The sequence below is a fragment of the Piliocolobus tephrosceles genome, chromosome 2, assembly GCF_002776525.5.
Source record: "Piliocolobus tephrosceles isolate RC106 chromosome 2, ASM277652v3, whole genome shotgun sequence".
In the NCBI taxonomy this organism is placed as follows: Eukaryota; Metazoa; Chordata; class Mammalia; order Primates; family Cercopithecidae; genus Piliocolobus; species Piliocolobus tephrosceles.
In genome coordinates, this window is record NC_045435.1 from 174,070,150 (window position 1) to 174,088,052 (window position 17,903).

The 17,903-nt window shown below is 36.4% G+C and overlaps 1 protein-coding gene across 3 annotated transcripts in view; it reads left to right on the forward strand.

The window, feature by feature from the left end:
* Positions 1 to 17,903, forward strand: part of IFT80 (intraflagellar transport 80) — a 137,940-nt gene that overhangs the window by 27,956 nt on the left and 92,081 nt on the right. For all 3 annotated transcript variants that reach the window (XM_023223347.2, XM_023223349.1, XM_023223348.1), the window contains 2 exons: positions 8,311 to 8,420; positions 17,161 to 17,250. In XM_023223347.2, the coding sequence (XP_023079115.1) occupies positions 8,311 to 8,420; positions 17,161 to 17,250 (200 nt within the window). The remainder of the gene's footprint in view (positions 1 to 8,310; positions 8,421 to 17,160; positions 17,251 to 17,903) is intronic.

Sequence of the window (17,903 nt, forward strand, 5' to 3'; positions counted from 1 at the left end):
CCTTCCTTCCTTCCTTCCTTCCTTCCTTCCTTCCTTCCTTCCTTCCTATCTTTCTTTTTTGACAGGGTCTTGGTCTGTCACCCAACTGGAGTACAGTGGCACAATCTTGGCTTACTGTAACTTCCTCCTCCTGGGCTCAATCGATCTTGCCACCTTGGCTTCGCAAGTTGCTGGGAGTACATGTGTGTGCCACCACACCTGGCTAATTTGTTGTATATATAGATATTTTTTCTGGTAGAGACGAGATTTTGCCATGTTCCCGGGCTAGTCTTGAACTCCTGGGCTCAAGTGATCCTCCTGCTTCAGCCTCCCAAAGTGTTGGGATTACAGGTGTGAGCCACTGTGCGAGTCTGAAGATTTGAATTCTTTCCCGAGAGTGCCCTCCCAGTGCTGCTTCCACTTCCTTCAATTTTTCTGTTACCTCCTTCCCATTTACTACCTGTGGATTCACCATTTCAGATGTTCTAGAGTCTAAAGAGTGGAAACTTGGAATAAGTTGTTTAATACAAACATTGTTAATTGTTTAGTCTAGGTCAGGGGTCCCCAACCCTTGGGCCACAGACCAGTAGCTGTCTGTTGTGTGTTAGCTGGGCAGTACAGCAGGAGATGAGCGGTGGGTGGGTGAGCAAGTAAAGCTTTATCTATATTTACAGCTGCTCCCCATCACTTCCATTACTGCCTGAGCTCCACCTCCTGTCAGATCAGTGGTGACATTAGATTCTCATAGAAGTGCAAATCCTATTGTGAACTGTGCATATGAGGGATCTGGGTTGTTCACTCCTTATGAGAATCTGATGCCTGATGATCTGTCTCTCTCTCCCATCACCCCGAAATGGGACCATCTAGTTGCAGGAAAACAAGTTCAGGGCTCCCACTGATTCTACATTATGGTGAGTTGTATAATTATTTAATTATATATTACAATGTAATAATAGAAATAAAGTGCACAATAAATATGATGCCCTTGAATCATCCTGAGCCATCCCCCACCTGGTCCATGGAAAAATTGTCTTCCACAAAACCAGTTCCTGGTGCCAAAAAGGCTGGGGATCACTGTTTTAGGTGATAATAGTGCTAATAGTTTAGTGCTGTAGTTTTCCTGTATAATGAGTCTGGAACCAAATTGCTACTTATTTTATTTGCATGGGGAAAATGCATTCAGAGTCTCCAGACTTGGAAAGGCTAGCTGGAAGCACATGTTCACAAATGAAGAAAATTGGAGATCACAATTAGATGGCCTCTGAGCTTAATCTGGCCCACCAGCATGGTGGAGGCCGAATATTAAAAATCAGGACATTTTGGCCAGGCATCGTGGCTCACTCCTGTAATGCCAGCACTTTGGGAGGCCGAGTTGGGTGCATCACTTGAGCTCAGGAATTTGAGACCAGCCTTGGCAACATGGCGAAACCTCAACTCTATAAAAAATACAAAATTTGCTTCTGCTTTTCGTATTATAGTGACGAAGCCATTGCCTAATCTCATGCCATAAAAATTTCACTTATATTTCAGTGCTTACATTCAGGTCTGTGATCCATTTTGAGTTAGTTTTTGTGTGAGGTGTTTATTTTAAAGAGGGATGGTGATGCTCTTCCCCTCACTGCCTTCTCATAGATGGGTGAACAAGATTTTCTTAAAAGCTAAAATACAGAATATACCATAAAATACAGGTGATTTTCTGATGTATTCGTTATATCATGTAATGATATTACCCATCAACATTTAAAATGTGTTTTCCTTAACATCAAATGACTTTGAAATGACTATCGTTGTCCTATTTTAATGTTATTGTTCTTATTCAAAGTTTGTTAATTATGGATTAATAAGCAGAATTAAATTAGCTAGATATCCCCATTTTGGCTAACCTCTTGGTATTTCAACAGAGTAATCTGATATCTTTTTCTGGACTAAGAATTACAAACTTACTATAGAATTATGCATCTAATTTTTGAGTTTTTAATCATTGGTGCCACCAACACTTTCCTAATAAGGCATAGACTTTTCCTTTTTTGTCTCCAGAAAAATCAGTAGAGCAGTTAAGTTGTTATAATGACACTAACCCAAAAGGAAAGGTCCCTAATTACTTATAAAGTTTCTTTGATCTATTAGACACTGCAAGTTTTGAGGGTAATTGTAAATCTGAACTACTGAGAGCTGGATGCTAAAGACTCAAGTAAGAAGGTCAAGGCAGCTGGGGGCACAAGACTGCTGCCGCCTTTGAAGGGAGAAACTAAATTTTGACACAAAAATGAAATAACATAAACCTGAATTATAAAATTTGGAATTCTGTAAACAGTGTTGAAAGCATCCGTGTGACTTTGTCTATGTGTGTTAATTATACTTATTTCTTGATGAATAGAGATTAATTCCTGAATTCATTTCTTGACGTGGAGCCAGATGTTTGGATAGAAAAAGCCGTAGTCATTAACTTCTCTTCTAATCCAGAAGATACTTTAATCTCAGTTTTGGGTGGGGGGATTTGACTTAGTTTAAAAATGATTCTTAATGGTATTTATGGGGAGTTTATTGTTCCTTATTAGAGAAAAATAATATGTACACCAGAGATAATTATACTTAGGCCATATGTTTTGTGTCATTGTTCCAGTTTTAATCTCTAATTAAAGTATATAAAGTAATGCTGCAAACCTTTAAGGACATTTTTCCCACACTGTTTTCAAGTGGAGGAATAGAAGAACAAAACATGGAACTTGTCTATAATGAATTTAGTAAAGGAGGTAAACTGTAAATGTAAATAATTGTGGCTGGGCACAGTGGCTTACGCCTGTAATCTCAACACTTGAGAGGCTGAGGTGGGCAGATCACTTGAGCCCAGGAGCTGGAGATCAGCCTGGGCAACATGGGAAAACCCGTCTCTACAAAAAATACAAAAGTTAGCTAGGCATAATGTTGCATCCCTATAGTCCCAGCTACTCAGAAGACTGAGGTGGGAGGATCACCTGAGCCCACAGGCGTTGAGGTTACAGTGAGCTGTGATCATGCTGCTGCACTCCAGCCTGGGCACCAGAGTAAGACCCTTTCTCGAAAAAATCAATCAATAAAAATAAATAAATAAATAAATGTAATACAAGGGAATGTGCTTAAGGTGCTGTCGGTGGCAGGTGGGAGTGGACCAGAGGGTTAAGATTAATGCTCTGGGGAGAGTGAAGGTATTGGGAAGTCTTCCTGGCAAATATTGCAGCATCTTTTGAACTGGGCTTTGAAGAGTGAAGAAATAGGAAAGGAAATGGGCTTGTTGGCATTGGAGTGAAGCTGTTAAGAAGCTTGGCATCATAAGAGGCTTAGAGACAGAAGACTGTGAGACGTAGAAATCAGGTGAGTGGGAGCTAACTTCTTGGGCCAGAGTGTAGGCCATGTGAAGGATAGTACTGCCAGGGGGACCAAAACACTGACAGTCCTGGATGCTAAAGGAAGGGGTTTGGCATTTATTCTATAAGCATATAAAACCTTTAAAAAATTGACCAGGAAAGTAAAAGATAATGCCAATCTGTTAGAAAGATTCCCTTTGCAGTGATAATAAAACTAGAGAAGGTAGAGATTAAATAGAGGTGGCCAGTAAGGTTTGAATGAAAACTTGAACAAAGGCAGTGATTAAGGCTTGAATAGAGGCAGTGACAACAGTAGTTGGAAAAGTGAATAGTTCTCAGGGACTGAGAGGGATGTACCCTGTAAGGGTAAAGACTTCAAAGAGGGATAAATTAGGAAATATATGTGAAGGGATGATGGTTTTGGATATGTAGAATTTGAAGCTCTGTGATGGAGATCTCTTTGGATCAAGTAGAAATGTGTTGGAGCTCAGAGGTAAATATTAATTTGGGAGTCAGTTACATTAAGTGAAAGGTGAAACTATGGGGAAAGTTGAGACCCCCCCAAGGGAGAAATGGTTGAAGATAGAAACTTAAAAAAAAAATTGCCTTTATTTAAACTTTTTCTTGTATTGATCCAGTGACATACATAAGCATGGAGCCTGGAATTTTTTGAATAAATCCCACTTGATTAACTATTGTTAGCTCATGTCTCCTACAAATGAAATGAAAAGGAAATCATTCTTGGTTTTTGAATGCCAATGATTTGGCCAAAACAGAAAAAAAAAAAAGTCAAATGGCTACTACTATGAACAATACAGTAAGCAAATGCTTGCTTATTACATTACAAAATAATTTGTAGTAGTAGTAGTAGTTAACAGATAGTGCTATATAGTACCAGCCTCTATTTCAAGTACTTTACTTCTATTCACTCAATGTAGACCAATACTGCATTCAAGGCAAAGATAGCTAATGCTTTATTATAGTAGTGAACAGTTTGTTTCAAAGGCATTCTTAAAAACATACAAAAACAATGTTTTTAGGGGATACTTTTATAGTATGAATGTGAAAAACATGGTATATTTGACCATGTACTTCCTTAAAACAATTGAAATACATTTTTGTCTCCTCTTCTGTGGTTTAAAATGCCTTCAACAGGTTGAAAGAATTTAGATAATTTGTTTTATGGAGAGATAAGGGTCTGACATTTAACACACCCCAGGTGCATGTGGTTTCTTAAAAAATGTCAAAAAGGTCACATGATTTTAGTGTACAAAGTTAGAAAAACAAGATCTTTTTGAGTGTCTTAGCAGAAATGGAGCATAAATTAAAATTTCCGATATAAAAAGTAAAAAACTATTATAAAGCTATTTGTTTTTTGTCCATTTTTGTTAATGATTAAATAAATAACATTTTGTTACATAATTTGCCAAACTCTTTGTTTTAAAGTAATTCAATCCAAAGGCTAAATTTGTTATTTCCATGCTGACTTTGCAAAGCGAAACATAGCAGTGGGAATAATTCATACTTTAATAAGTATATTTTAAAAATTTGAAATATTATAGATTTTTAAATGCTAGTGGATGGATTTCATAATAATAGAAATTATTTTGTGAAGCTGATTCTTCCACTTTTAATAATGATCTTTATTAGAACCACCCAAATTGAAAGCTGTATAGCTATGTAGTTTATTTCCTTTTAGAAAAGAAAATGTTCACATATACAGTAGTTTCATGCTTAATATTTTATTTTAAATGTAAGGAATGATTATAATAAAGATCAAGGCTTTTGATGTTATATCCATTTTGAGTTTTTAGTGGTTAAGGAGAGTAACTAATGAGTCCTATCTATTGACCTTGCTTATTTATCATAAATAAATTATTTTTTTCCATATTTGTTTCCATAGCTTGTATTTTGACTGAAGGAATGTGGTTAAAAACCACATGTTATAACAAAGAAATTACTTAACTTTTTCTTTATAAGCTTATTTTCTTTTATTGTATAAGTTACACCTGTTTTTTTAACATTATTGTTTACAAATTTGTTTTATAAGCAGGAAATGAATTATCTCTTTGTCCCAAAAGGGAAGATAAATATGATGAAGAAAGGTTCATAAACAAGGAAATGGTGTCATAACTGACTTAATGGGACCACAAATTAAAGTTAAGAGAACTAAAGAGTCCTTAGTTCCTCATTCTATACCCCAGCCGTGCCTTTTACCACAACTAAAGCCTTAAAGTCACATCCTGTATAACTCAATGGGAGTTGTATTTACTGAATTACTTCCTTGAGGGTAGGTGTTTGTCATAGTTTAGTATATACCCCAGGAAAGTATAATTTTACTGAGTGTATTTATGAAGATTTGATAGGCTGTAAATTAAAACATAATTAATTTACTTTTTTGTACAAAAATTATAACTATAATAATGGAAATAAAGATGGCATCTATAATTCTACCACCTTAACTAGTAAGTCCCTGTTACTCCTTTCCAGTGATCAACAAGAACTATATTTGAAATATCTGAAATTTTGACTTCTATTTTTGGGGGAGTTTATTAAGGTTAAACTTCGTTCATTTGGAGATTTATTTTTGAAGCACAGGTCAACTCCTGGCTACTCCCAGACAATATTCCCAGAAAATATACTCATCAAGTACAGAAGAAGGAGGAGTACCTTCTGAGGTTGGCCATCTCATCAGGAAGAATTTCTGTGGGTTCCTTTGATACAGAACAATCCTAGATGTCATTGACTAAACAGGATTTAGACATTTTATAACACCTGAACTGTGGAAGACATGTTTCTGGGTTTTTTTTTTTTTTTGGACTGGGTCTAGACTAGACTTTCTAACCTCTATAAACCATTGGGACTTGCTCACAATCGAATTATATTTTTATTAGGGAGAAAATGGCACAAAAAAAGTAGAGTACCTCTTAAACAAAAGCATTTGTCTTACTGAAATTTATTCCCTGTTGATTGTATCATCAGTTGGGCTTTTCATTTAAATAAACAATTAAATTTTATTGATTGCCCACAAACCCTGAAATTCAGATTTCATTCCATTAAGAATGTAAATTCCTTAAAGATTCATTCATTTATTCATTGGTTCATTTATTCACAGAAAGTCAGTTACTACAATAGTCTGATTTAGGAGTCCTAGACAATTTTTTAAAGCTGGTTTTGTAAGTATATTTGGGTTACTATTTCATAGATTAACTACATAACCTTGATTCACCTGCCTAATGAATAGGCAGCTGGGCCAGGCAAGTGGAATACAGATTATTTACTGCCATATAACCAATGCTTTCAATAAATATGATAGTCATTTTTTAAAACTAGGCTTATATAAAGTATAATCTTCCAGAAGACATTAGGTAACCTAGAAAGTAATTAAGCTAAGAAATACTATACTTAAATGTAATTTATTTTAAAAATCCCATCTCTAAATTCCTATTGGCAATTGAAAACACTATCAAGTGTAATGTAGTTTATAGAGTGGTAGGTAAATCAAACTTGTGCTTTTCCTCTGGAAGTAAACTTTATGCTAGTTATAAGATACTGGAGCTTTTTTTAGCCAAGGTTTCAGGCTAAAGCCAAACCTGATAACAAAACTTTTCCTAATCTGATATAAAAAAATTTGCCATTTGTGAATTCATGAGTTGGAGGTTATTAGATTATTTTGGGATGAAGTTATTTCTGTCCATTAGTCTGCTCCTTAAGTAGCATGTGAGGGGAAGTTCTGTTGCCTGTTGTAGCATCAGGTATGATAATTGATTTATAAGGTGAGTATACCATTTGTATTTTAATATGTAAAATTTAAGTTACTTTATGCATTGAGTCAGTTTAATACTGATGGCTCTAACTCCATTGCTGGGTCATACCCAAAAGAAAAGAAATCAGTATATTAAATAGATAGTTACACTTTTGTGTTTGTTGCAACTCTGTTCACAATACCAAGATTTGGAGGCAACCTAAGTGTCCATCAACAGATGAATAGATAAAGAAAATGTGGTACTTATATACAGTGAAGTACTATTCAGCCATAAAAAGGAATGAAATTCAATCATTTGCTACAACATGGATGGAACTGTAGTTCATTCATTATGTTAAGTGAAATGAGCCAGGCACAGAGAGACGAACGTTGAGTGTTCTCACTTATTTGTGGGATCTAAAAATCAAAACAATGGAACCCATGGAGATAGAAGAAGGATGGTAACAAGATTCTGGGAAAGGTAATGAGGGTTGTGAGGGAGGTGGGGTGGTTAATGGGTACCAAAAATAGAATGAATAAGTCCTAGTATTTGATAACACAACAGGGTGAGAGTATAATTGGATTGTTCATAACACAAAGGAAAAATGCTTGAGGGGATGGATACCCCGTTTTCCATGATGTAATTATTTTATATTGCATGCCTGTATCAAAATATCTCATGTACCCCATAAATATATATATCTACTGTGTACCCACAAAAATTAAAAATAAAAATTTTTTAAAAGCTCTAGGTGATTACGATGTGTAGCCAAGCCCCAAGATTGCTGCTTTAAACCAACATCATTTGTTGAACTAGTTGCAAATAAATGTAAAAACATTCGCTGCCAATAAATAAATACATACTGATGACTGTCAATGGGAAATTATAAATCATGACTTTTCTACTATTCCTTCATATTAAAATGAAGTATATTTATTTTATCTTATGTATTTCAATAGCACTGTATATGGAATTTCTAAAAACTCCATATTTTCTCAGCAAGATCCTAATTAGTTAAAAGTATAGTATGTCAGTTGCTCACAGTAGATTTTCAAAGGTCAGTATTAACTCAGTCAGCATTTCAACATCAGACTATACTCTAATTTGAAAGGTCTTTTGAAAAGAGAAGAAATGAAATGACACCTCATATGACTTTTTTGATCCTCTTAACAATCTCTCTTTTTATAAGGTATAATCATTAAAGTTTATCAGCCTTTTTTTTTTTTTTTTTCATCTTTCAGGAACACCAGTGTATTCAGTAGCGTGGGGCCCTGATTCAGAAAAGGTTCTTTATACTGCAGGCAAGCAACTAATCATTAAACCTCTTCAACCAAATGCTAAAGTTTTACAGGTACTTTTCAGTCATTTGTAAATTGTTATCAGGGTCTGCCTGACTGCTAAACTAGAGGGCACTTGCTTAGGAGTCTCTTCTGGGTGGTCTTTTTACAGTCTGGTCTTTAAGTACATGGTTTAATCAGCCTTTGTTACAGAACAAGGAATATCTTTATATTTCCAACAAGGTTTGTTTTCCCCTTATTCCAACTCATTTTGATAATGATACAGCATAGTTTGCTAATAAGAACACAGGCTTTGGAGTTAGCCACTTGGGTTTAAATATTCACTTACTTACCTATACATGACCTTAGGCAAGTTATAAAATATTGTTGAATGTCAGCCTTCTTATCTCTTAGTTAGTGACACTAATATCAGCTGAACAGGATTGCTGTGAGGATTAAATGAGTTAAATTACAAAGTGCAAAGGACAATTCCAGGCATACAGTAAGCACTCAATATAGAGTACCTGTTATTATCTGTATTATTATGCTATTATAAGTTGCTATGCCATCTCTACCTTTTAGTCAACCGAGGAGACCAGGAAAACATTGTAGAATGACTAGGTCTTGAGTAAGAGATTTGTTGGTAGACATTGACAGGCTACAGCAGGCATAGATGTGTTTTAACAGTTGAGTAGATGTAGATTTTAGGGAATAAGGACATAGAGATGACTTTGAGGTTCCATATTAATAACATCTGTATAGATTATGCTATATATATTTTACACAGCCAACATGCATTTACATTTTTACAGTGTGCAGAAAACTCTGCTAGAAACCATAGGGACATGCAAGAATAGAATATACAAGCCCCTGTCCTTAGGCACGTAAGGTAAAAAATTTGGGCAAAGGGAAGAAGCTGGGAAAGAGGACTAGATCTGATGGCTCTTAGTCAAAGTCCTTCCATGCCAATTACCTACGCTGAAAATCTGCTATGAAATTTATACGGCAAAAACAGGCAAGTTGAATATTTTAGTTTATACCTTTAGTTTATAGTTATGTGAATTTGTTTTTTTTTTTTTTTTCTTTTTTATTATACTTTAAGTTCTAGGGTACATGTGCACAATGTGCAGGTTTGTTACATAGGTATACATGTGCCATGTTGGTTTGCTGCACCCATTAACTCATCATTTACATTAGGTATTTCTCCTAATGCTATCCCTTCCCCATCCCCCCACCTTACTAACAGGCCCTGGTATGTGATGTTCCTCGTCCTGTGTCCACGTGTTCTCATTGTTCAAATCCCACCTATGAGTGAGAACATGCGGTGTTTGGTTTTCTGTCCTTGTGATAGTTTGCTGAGAATAATGGTTTCCAGCTTCATCCATGTCCCCACAAAGGACATGAACTCATCCTTTTTTATGGCTGCATAGTAATCCATGGTGTATATGTACCACATTTTCTTAATCCAGTCCATCATTGATGGACATTCGGACTGGTTCCAAGTCTTTGCTATTTTGAATAGCACTGCAGTAAACATACATGTGCATCTGTCTTTATAGTAGCATGATTTATAATCCTTTGGGTATATATCCAGTAATGGGATGACTGGGTCAAATGGTATTTCTAGTTCTAGATCCTTGAGGAATCGCCACACTGTCTTCCACAGTAGTTGAACTAGTTTACAGTCTCACCAACAGTGTAAAAGCATTTCTATTTCTCCATATCCTCTCCAGCATCTGTTGTTTCCTGACTTTTTAATGATCACCATTCTAACTGTGTGTGAGATGGTATCTCATTGTGGTTTTGATTTGCGTTTCTCTGATGACCAGTGATGATGAGCATTTTTTCATGTGTCTGTTGGCTGCATAAATATCTTCTTTTGAGAAGTGTCTGTTCATATCCTTTGCCCACTTTTTGATGGGGTAGTTTGTTCTTTTCTTGTAAATTTGTTTAAGTTCTATGTAGTTTCTAGATATTAGCCCTTTGTCAGATGAGTAGATTGCAAAAATTTTCTCCCATTTTGTAGGTTGCCTGTTCACTCTGATGGTAGTTTCTTTTTGCTGTGCAGAAGCTCTTTAGTTTAATTAGATCCCATTTGTCAATTTTGGCTTTTGTTGCCATTGCTTTTGGTGTATTAGTCATGAAGTCCTTGCCCATGCCTATGTCCTGAATGGTATTGCCTAGATTTTCTTCTAGGATTTTTATGGTTTTAGATCCAACATTTAAGGTCTTTAATCCATCTTGAATTAAGTTTTGTATAAGGTGTAAGGAAGGGATCCAGTTTCAGCTTTCTACATGTGGCTAGCCAGTGTTCCCAGCACCATTTATTAAATAGGGAATCTTTTCCCCATTGCTTGTTTTTGTCAGGTTTGTCAAAGATCAGATGGTTGTAAATGTGTGGTGTTATTTCTGAGGGCTCTGTTCTGTTCCATTGGTCTATATCTCTGTTTTGGTCCAGTACCAGACTGTTTTGGTTACTGTAACCTTGTAGTATAGTTTGAAGTCAGGAGTCAGGTAGTGTGATACCTCCAGCTTTGTTCTTTTTGTTTAGGATTGTCTTGGCAGTCCTGACTCTTTTTTGGTTCCATATGAACTTTAAAGTAGTTTTTTCCAATTCTGTGAAGAAAGTCATTGGTAGCTTGATGGGGATGGCATTGAATCTATAAATTACCTTGGATAGTATGGCCATTTTCATGATATTGTTCTTCCTATCCATGAGCGTGGAATATTCTTCCATTTGTTTGTGTCCTCCTTTCTTTTGTTGAGCAGTGGTTTGTAGTTCTTCTTTAAAAGGTCCCTCACATCCCTTGTAAGTTGGATTTCTAGGCATTTTATTATCTGCAGCAATTGTGAATGGGAGTTCACTCATGATTTGGCTATCTGTTTGTCATTGGTGTATAGGAATGCTTGTGATTTTATCACATTGATTTTGTGTCCTGAGACTTTGCTGAAGTTGGTTATCAACTTAAGGAGATTTTGGGCTGAGATGATGGGGTTTTCTAAGTATACAATCGTGTCTTCTGCAAACAGGGACCATTTGACTTCTTCTTTTCCTAATTGAATACCCTTTATTTCTTTCTCTTGCCTGATTGCCCTGGCCAGAACTTCCAACACTATGTTGAATAGGAATGGTGAGAGAGCGCATCCCTGTCTTATGCCAGTTTTCAAAGGGAATGCTTCCAGTTTTTGCCTATTCAGTATGATATTGGCTGTGGGTTTGTCATAAATATCTCTTATTATTTTGAGATATGTTCCATCAATACCTAGTTTATTAAGGGCTGTTGAATTTTGTCAAAGGCCTTTTCTGCATCTATTGAGATAATCATGTGGTTTTTGTTGTTAGTTCTGTTTATATGATAGATTACATTTCTTTATTTGAGTATGTTGAACTAGCTTTGCATCCCAGGGATAAAGCCAACTTGATCGTGGTGGATAAGCTTTTTGATGTGCTGCTGGATTCAGTTTGCCAGTATTTTATTGAAGATTTTTACATCTATGTTCAACAGGGATATTGGTCTAAAATTCTCTTTTTTTGTTGTATCTCTGCCAGACTTTGGTATCACGATGATGCTGGCCTCATAAAATGAGTTAGAGAGGGTTCCCTCTTTTTCTATTGATTGGAATAGTTTCAGAAAGAATGGTACCAGCTCCTCTTTGTATCTCTGGTAGAATGCGGCTGTGAATCCATCTGGTCCTGGACTTCTTTTGATTGGTAGGTTATTGATTATTGCCTCAATTTCAGAGCCTGTTATTGGTCTATTCAGAGATTCAACTTCTTCCTGGTTTAGTCTTTGGAGGGCGTATGTGTCCAAGAGTGTATCCATGTCTTCTAGATTTTCTAGTTTATTTGCATAGAGGTGTTTATTGTATTCTCTGACGGTAGTCTGTATTTCTGTGAAATCAGTGGCGATATCCCCTTTATCATTTTTTATTGCGTCTATTTGATTCTTCTCTCTTTTCTTCTTTGTTAGTCTTGCTAGTGGTCTATGAATTTTGTTGATCTTTTCAAAAAACCAGCTCCTGGATTCATTGATTTTTTTGGAAGGTTTTTTGTGTCTCTATCTCCTTCAGTTCTCTGATCGCCATTATTTCTTGCCTTCGGCTAGCTTTTGAATGTGTTTGCTCTTGCTTCTCTAGTTCTTTTAATTGTGATCTTAGGGTGTGAATTTTAGATCTTTCCTGTTTTCTCTTGTGAGCATTTAGTGCTATAAATTTCCCTCTACACACTGCTTTAAATGTGTCTCAGAGATTCTGGTACATTGTATCTTTGTTCTCACTGGTTTCAAAGAACATCTTTATTTCTGCCTTCATTTTGTTATGCAGGCCATAGTCATTTATGAGCAGGTTTTTCAGTGTCCATGTAGTTGTGTGGTTTTGAGTGAGTTTCTTAATCCTGAGTTCTAATTTGATTGCACTGTGGTCTGACGGTTTGTTGTGATTTCTGTTCTTTTACATTTGCTGAGGAGTGCTTTACTTCCTGCTATGTGATCAGTTTTGGAATAAGTGCAATGTGGTGCTGAGAAGAATGTATATTCTGTTGATTTGGGGTGGAGAGTTCTGTAGATGTCTATTAGGTCCACTTGGTGCAGAGCTGAGTTCAAGTCCTGGATATCCTTGTTAACCTCCTGTCTCGTTGATCTGTCTAATATTGACAGTGGAGTGTTGAAGTCTCCCATTGTTATTGTATGGGAGTCCAAGTTTCTTTGCAGGTCTCTAAGGACTTGCTTTATGAATCTGGGTGCTCCTGTATTGGGCACATATATATTTAGGATAGTTAGCTCTTCTTGTTGAATTGATCCCTTTACCATTATGTAATGGCCTTCTTTGTCTCTTTTGATCTTTGTTGGTTTAAAGTCTGTTTTATCAGAGCCTAGGGTTGCAACCCCTACTTTTTTTTGCTTTCCATTTGCATGGTAGATCTTCCTGCATCCCTTTATTTTGATCCTATGTGTGTCTCTGCACATGAGATGGGTCTCCTGAATACAGCACACCGATGGATCTTGACTCTTCATCCAATTTGCCAGTCTGTGTCTTTTAACTGGGGCATTTAGCCGATTTACATTTAAGGTTAATATTGTTATGTGTGAATTTGATCCTGATATGATGTTAGCTGGTTATTTTGCCCATTAATTGATGCAGTTTCTTCCTAGCATCAATGGTCTTTACAATTTGGCATGTTTTTGCAGTGACTGGTACTGGTTGTTCCTTTCCATGTTTAGTGCTTCCTTCAGGAGCTCTGGTAAGACACGTCATTTAAGATGTTCTCTACACTGTTTATTCTAGTTAGCCATTCATCTAATCTTTTTTCAAGGTTTTTAGCTTCCTTGGGATGGGTTAGAACATGCTCCTTTAACTCGGAGAAGTTTGTTATTACTGACCTTCTGAAGCCTACTTCTGTCAGCTCGTCAAAGTCGTTCTCTGTCCGGCTTTGTTCCATTGCTGGCAAGGAGCTGCAATTCTTTGGAGGAGAAGGGGCGCTCTGGTTTTTAGAAGTTTCAGCTTTTCTGCTCTGGTTTCTCTTTGGTCTTTGATGTTGGTGACCTACAGATGGGGTTTTGGTGTGGATGTCCTTTTTGTTGATGTTGATGCTGTTCCATTCTGTTTGTTAGTTTTCCTTCTAACAGTTAGGACCCTCAGCTGCAGGTCGGTTGGAGTTTGCTGGAGGTCCACTTCAGGCCCTGTTTGCCTGAGTATCATCAGCAGAGACTGCAGAATAGCAAATATTGCAGAACAGCAAATATTGCAGAACAGCAAATATTGCTGCCTGATCCTTCCTCTGGAAGCTTCGTCCCAGATGGGCATCTGCCTGTGTGAGGTGTCAGTTGGCCCCTACTGGAAGGTGTCTCCCAGTTAGGCTACATGGGGGTCAGGGACCCACTTGAGGAGGCAGTCTGTCCATTCTCAAAACTCAAACACCATGCTGGGAAAACCACTGCTCTCTTCAGAGCTCGGTTGGAAATGCAGAAATCACCCATCTTCTGTGTTGATCACAATGGGAGCTGCAGACCAGAGCTGTTCCTATTCAGCCACCTTGGAATTGTGTCCCTGTGAATTTGTTTAGATACCTGTGATTAGGCTTATATAAATGAAACTCAGGAAGCTGGTTATATCACCGTTGGTCAAGTAAAATATGGTTTAGTGGTTCAATAGAACCTTTGGGCCAGGAGGTAGCAGAGAGAGAAGCAAAGTATCCATTGCCAAGATTAGCTAGAGAGAAACAAGGCTTAAAGTATAATTAGTAACTTCATACAAATTATCTATTCCTTTTGGGAGACTAAAGCAGTTGCAATTCTTCTTGAGCATAAAAACATATTCAAATTAGGATTGTACACAAAAAAGTGTGCTTAAATTAATTCTTGTTGTGGAATGCAGTTCAGAAGTATATACCTCATTTCCTTTAAAGCCTTCTTGACACCTAGAACTTGGTTTTATAGTGAGGAAATTTTTATTTATTCATTGAATAAAAATGTAGTGCATACCTATTATATACCAGGCACTGTGGTAGGTATGAGATAGTCAAAATGAAACAGAACATAGTTTCTGCCTTCAAGGAGCTTGTTGTTCAAAGGAATTTTACAAAATGCCTAATAAATTAAGAAATAAAAATTATTATATGTATAACAATATGCAAATATTTATAATATATGTTGATACCCTAAATTACAGTGTGAGGAAAATTTAAATCATATTTTATTCATAAATCTTGAATATGCAATATTTATTTTGTTCCTTTAAAGTGAAACTCTTAAGAATCCGTGGCTGGGCATGGTGGCTCATGCCTGTAATCCCAGCACTTTGGGAGGCCAAGGTGGGTGGATCACCTGAGGTCAGGAGTTCAAGACCAACCTGACCAACATGGCAAAACCCCATCTCTACTAAAAATATAAAAATTAGCTGGGCGTCCCAGCTGCTTCGGAGACTGAGACATGAGAATAGCTTGAACCTGGGAGGCAGAGGTTGCAGTGAGCCGAGATCGGGTCATTGCACTCCAGCCTGGATGACAGAGTAAGACTCCATTTCAAAAAAAAGAAAAACAAAAAAGAATCTGTATGTATATGTGTAGCTGTATATATTGTTACATTTGTCCTTGTAGTGTATTTCAGGACATTGGATTAATTTGGCAGTTAATTGTGAGAACTATTGCTTTTTAACATGTGTTATCAAAACATTTGTTTTTGAAAATGTATATTTTTGTATATTTTGAATAAAGCAAGTTATGAATTGTTGCTTATTCTTAGAGTTTATTTGGCCAACATTTAATACTTTGTACTGTATACAATAAGAACAATAGATTGGGCAAGGCCTGAGGGGAAAGCCCTTAAAATCTGCCACCCTTTGATGTGAAGTCAATTGACTCAGACATTAAAATATACTTATAGTCTTAAAAGAAGGTTAATTCTTTTTAGTTACATTATTCTGCCCATGGTAGCATTTAATTACATGTTAGATAATAGCCAAATGGGCCCATGAATTACATTTAAGAGCAAGACATGCATGTTTACTGTTTGGATTGCTAGTTTCTGCGTAACTTATAAACACCCATGTCTATGCATAGTATGTACATTCAGCATAACCATGGGTTCTGCACTGATAGATTAAACTAACCATGAATCAAATATATTTAAAAAGATGGCATCTGTGCTGAATGTGTATAGACTTTGCTCTTGTCATTATTCCCTAACAATACAGCTATTTACATAGTATTGCCATTTTATTTCTATAGTAAGTAATCTAGAGACGATTATAAGCATGTGGGAGGATATGCATAGGTTATATGCAAATATTGTGCCATTTTATATTAGGAACTTATGATTTTCATATCAGTAGGAGGTACTGGAACCAATCCCCTACAGATACCAAAGAATGACTATATACATGGAATATATACTTATCCATGGAAAACATCTTTTTGTTACATGGTAAATACAGCAAAAGTTTCTCAGAGTACTCCAGTTATAAACCAGACACATGAAGATAAAGTGAATGAAACTTAGAAGAATATGACGAACAGAATGAAATGAAGAGGGTATTAAAGATGTTTGTGCAGAAGTTTTTTTAAAAAAATGGTTGGGGGAGCTGAACATGGTGGCTCACGCCTGTAATCCCAGCACTTTGGGAGGCCAAGGCAGGAGGATTACTTGAGCCCAGGAGTTTAAGACTAGCCTAGGCAACATAGCAAGAGTTCTCTACCAAAAATGAAAAAAAAAAAATTAGCTGGGTGTGGTGACACGTGCCTGTAGTCCCAGCTACTCGGGAGGCTGAGGCAAGAGGATTGCTTGAGTGTGGGAGGTGGAGACTGCAGTTAGCCCTGATCACATCATTGAACTCCAAACTGCGTGACAGTGAGACCCTGCCTCAATAAATAAATAAATAAATAAATAAATAAATAAATAAATAAGTAAACAAGCATGAAGGCAATATCAGTAATGGCATCTGCTGTATGAAGGAGAAAGCAAGATTTGGATTCAGTTGACATTTTTGGAATACGTAACATATTCATTCAGTGTTATCATACAAATGTCAATCTTGAAATAGTTTAGCAGCAAGTGATTTTCCATCTGGAGTCCAGGCAACTGAGGAAATTCATAAGGTTTGAAGCTGTATAGTGGATGTCTTAGGTACTCGGTGCTTGCGTTAGTGTAAATTACAAATGAAACAAGCAAATGAGGTATTGTACAATGGCTATAAAAGGAAGATAGGAATCCTTGAGAAGATGACAAGGGAGTCATTAGAAAGAGGCAAAATATATTTTCTTATAGAAAAAAACTTAAGTGCTTTTAAAGTTATGAATAATATCTTATTTTTTTCTCACAGTGGAAAGCTCATGATGGCATTATTTTAAAAGTAGATTGGAACTCAGTCAATGATCTTATTTTATCTGCTGGTGAAGACTGTAAATATAAGGTATGTAATGTTTAGATTTATCACTTGGCTGAAAGAATCAAATTTATAAGTACTTAGCATATAAGAATATTCTTTTAGTTTTTTACTTTAGCCATGTCTTTATACTCCAGTAATTTAGCAAATTATTTTATAATGTTAAGTGGTATTTTAAAGCATGGACTTCATAAAGACTATGTCATTAGCCTGGACAACACAGTGAGACCCTACCTCTACAAAAAGAAATTAGCCAGTTGTGGTGGAGCACATCTGTGGTCCCAGCTACTTGGGAGGCTGAGGTGAGTGGATCACTTGAGCGCAGGTGGTCAAGGCTGTGGTGAGCCATAATTGTGCCACTGCATTCCAGCCTGGGCGACAAAGTGAGACTCTCTCTCTCTCAAAAAAAGAAAGAGGATCTCATTGATCTATAGAGTTTGATATTTAATAACTAACAATATCAGTATAGCCTGCAATTTTACCATGACTCAATTTAAGTCAATTCAGTGTGTTTTTAAAAATCAACCCTGCTGGTTTACTAAATATTGATCAATTTCAGGACAAAATAATTTATAGAGAGGAATAAGGTTTAATGTATTAATAACTAGAGTTAGGCACAATTAAATTGAAATAAATACTTTTAGAGAAAGTAGGTAGAGCCCTTACAGGGAGAAAAAAAT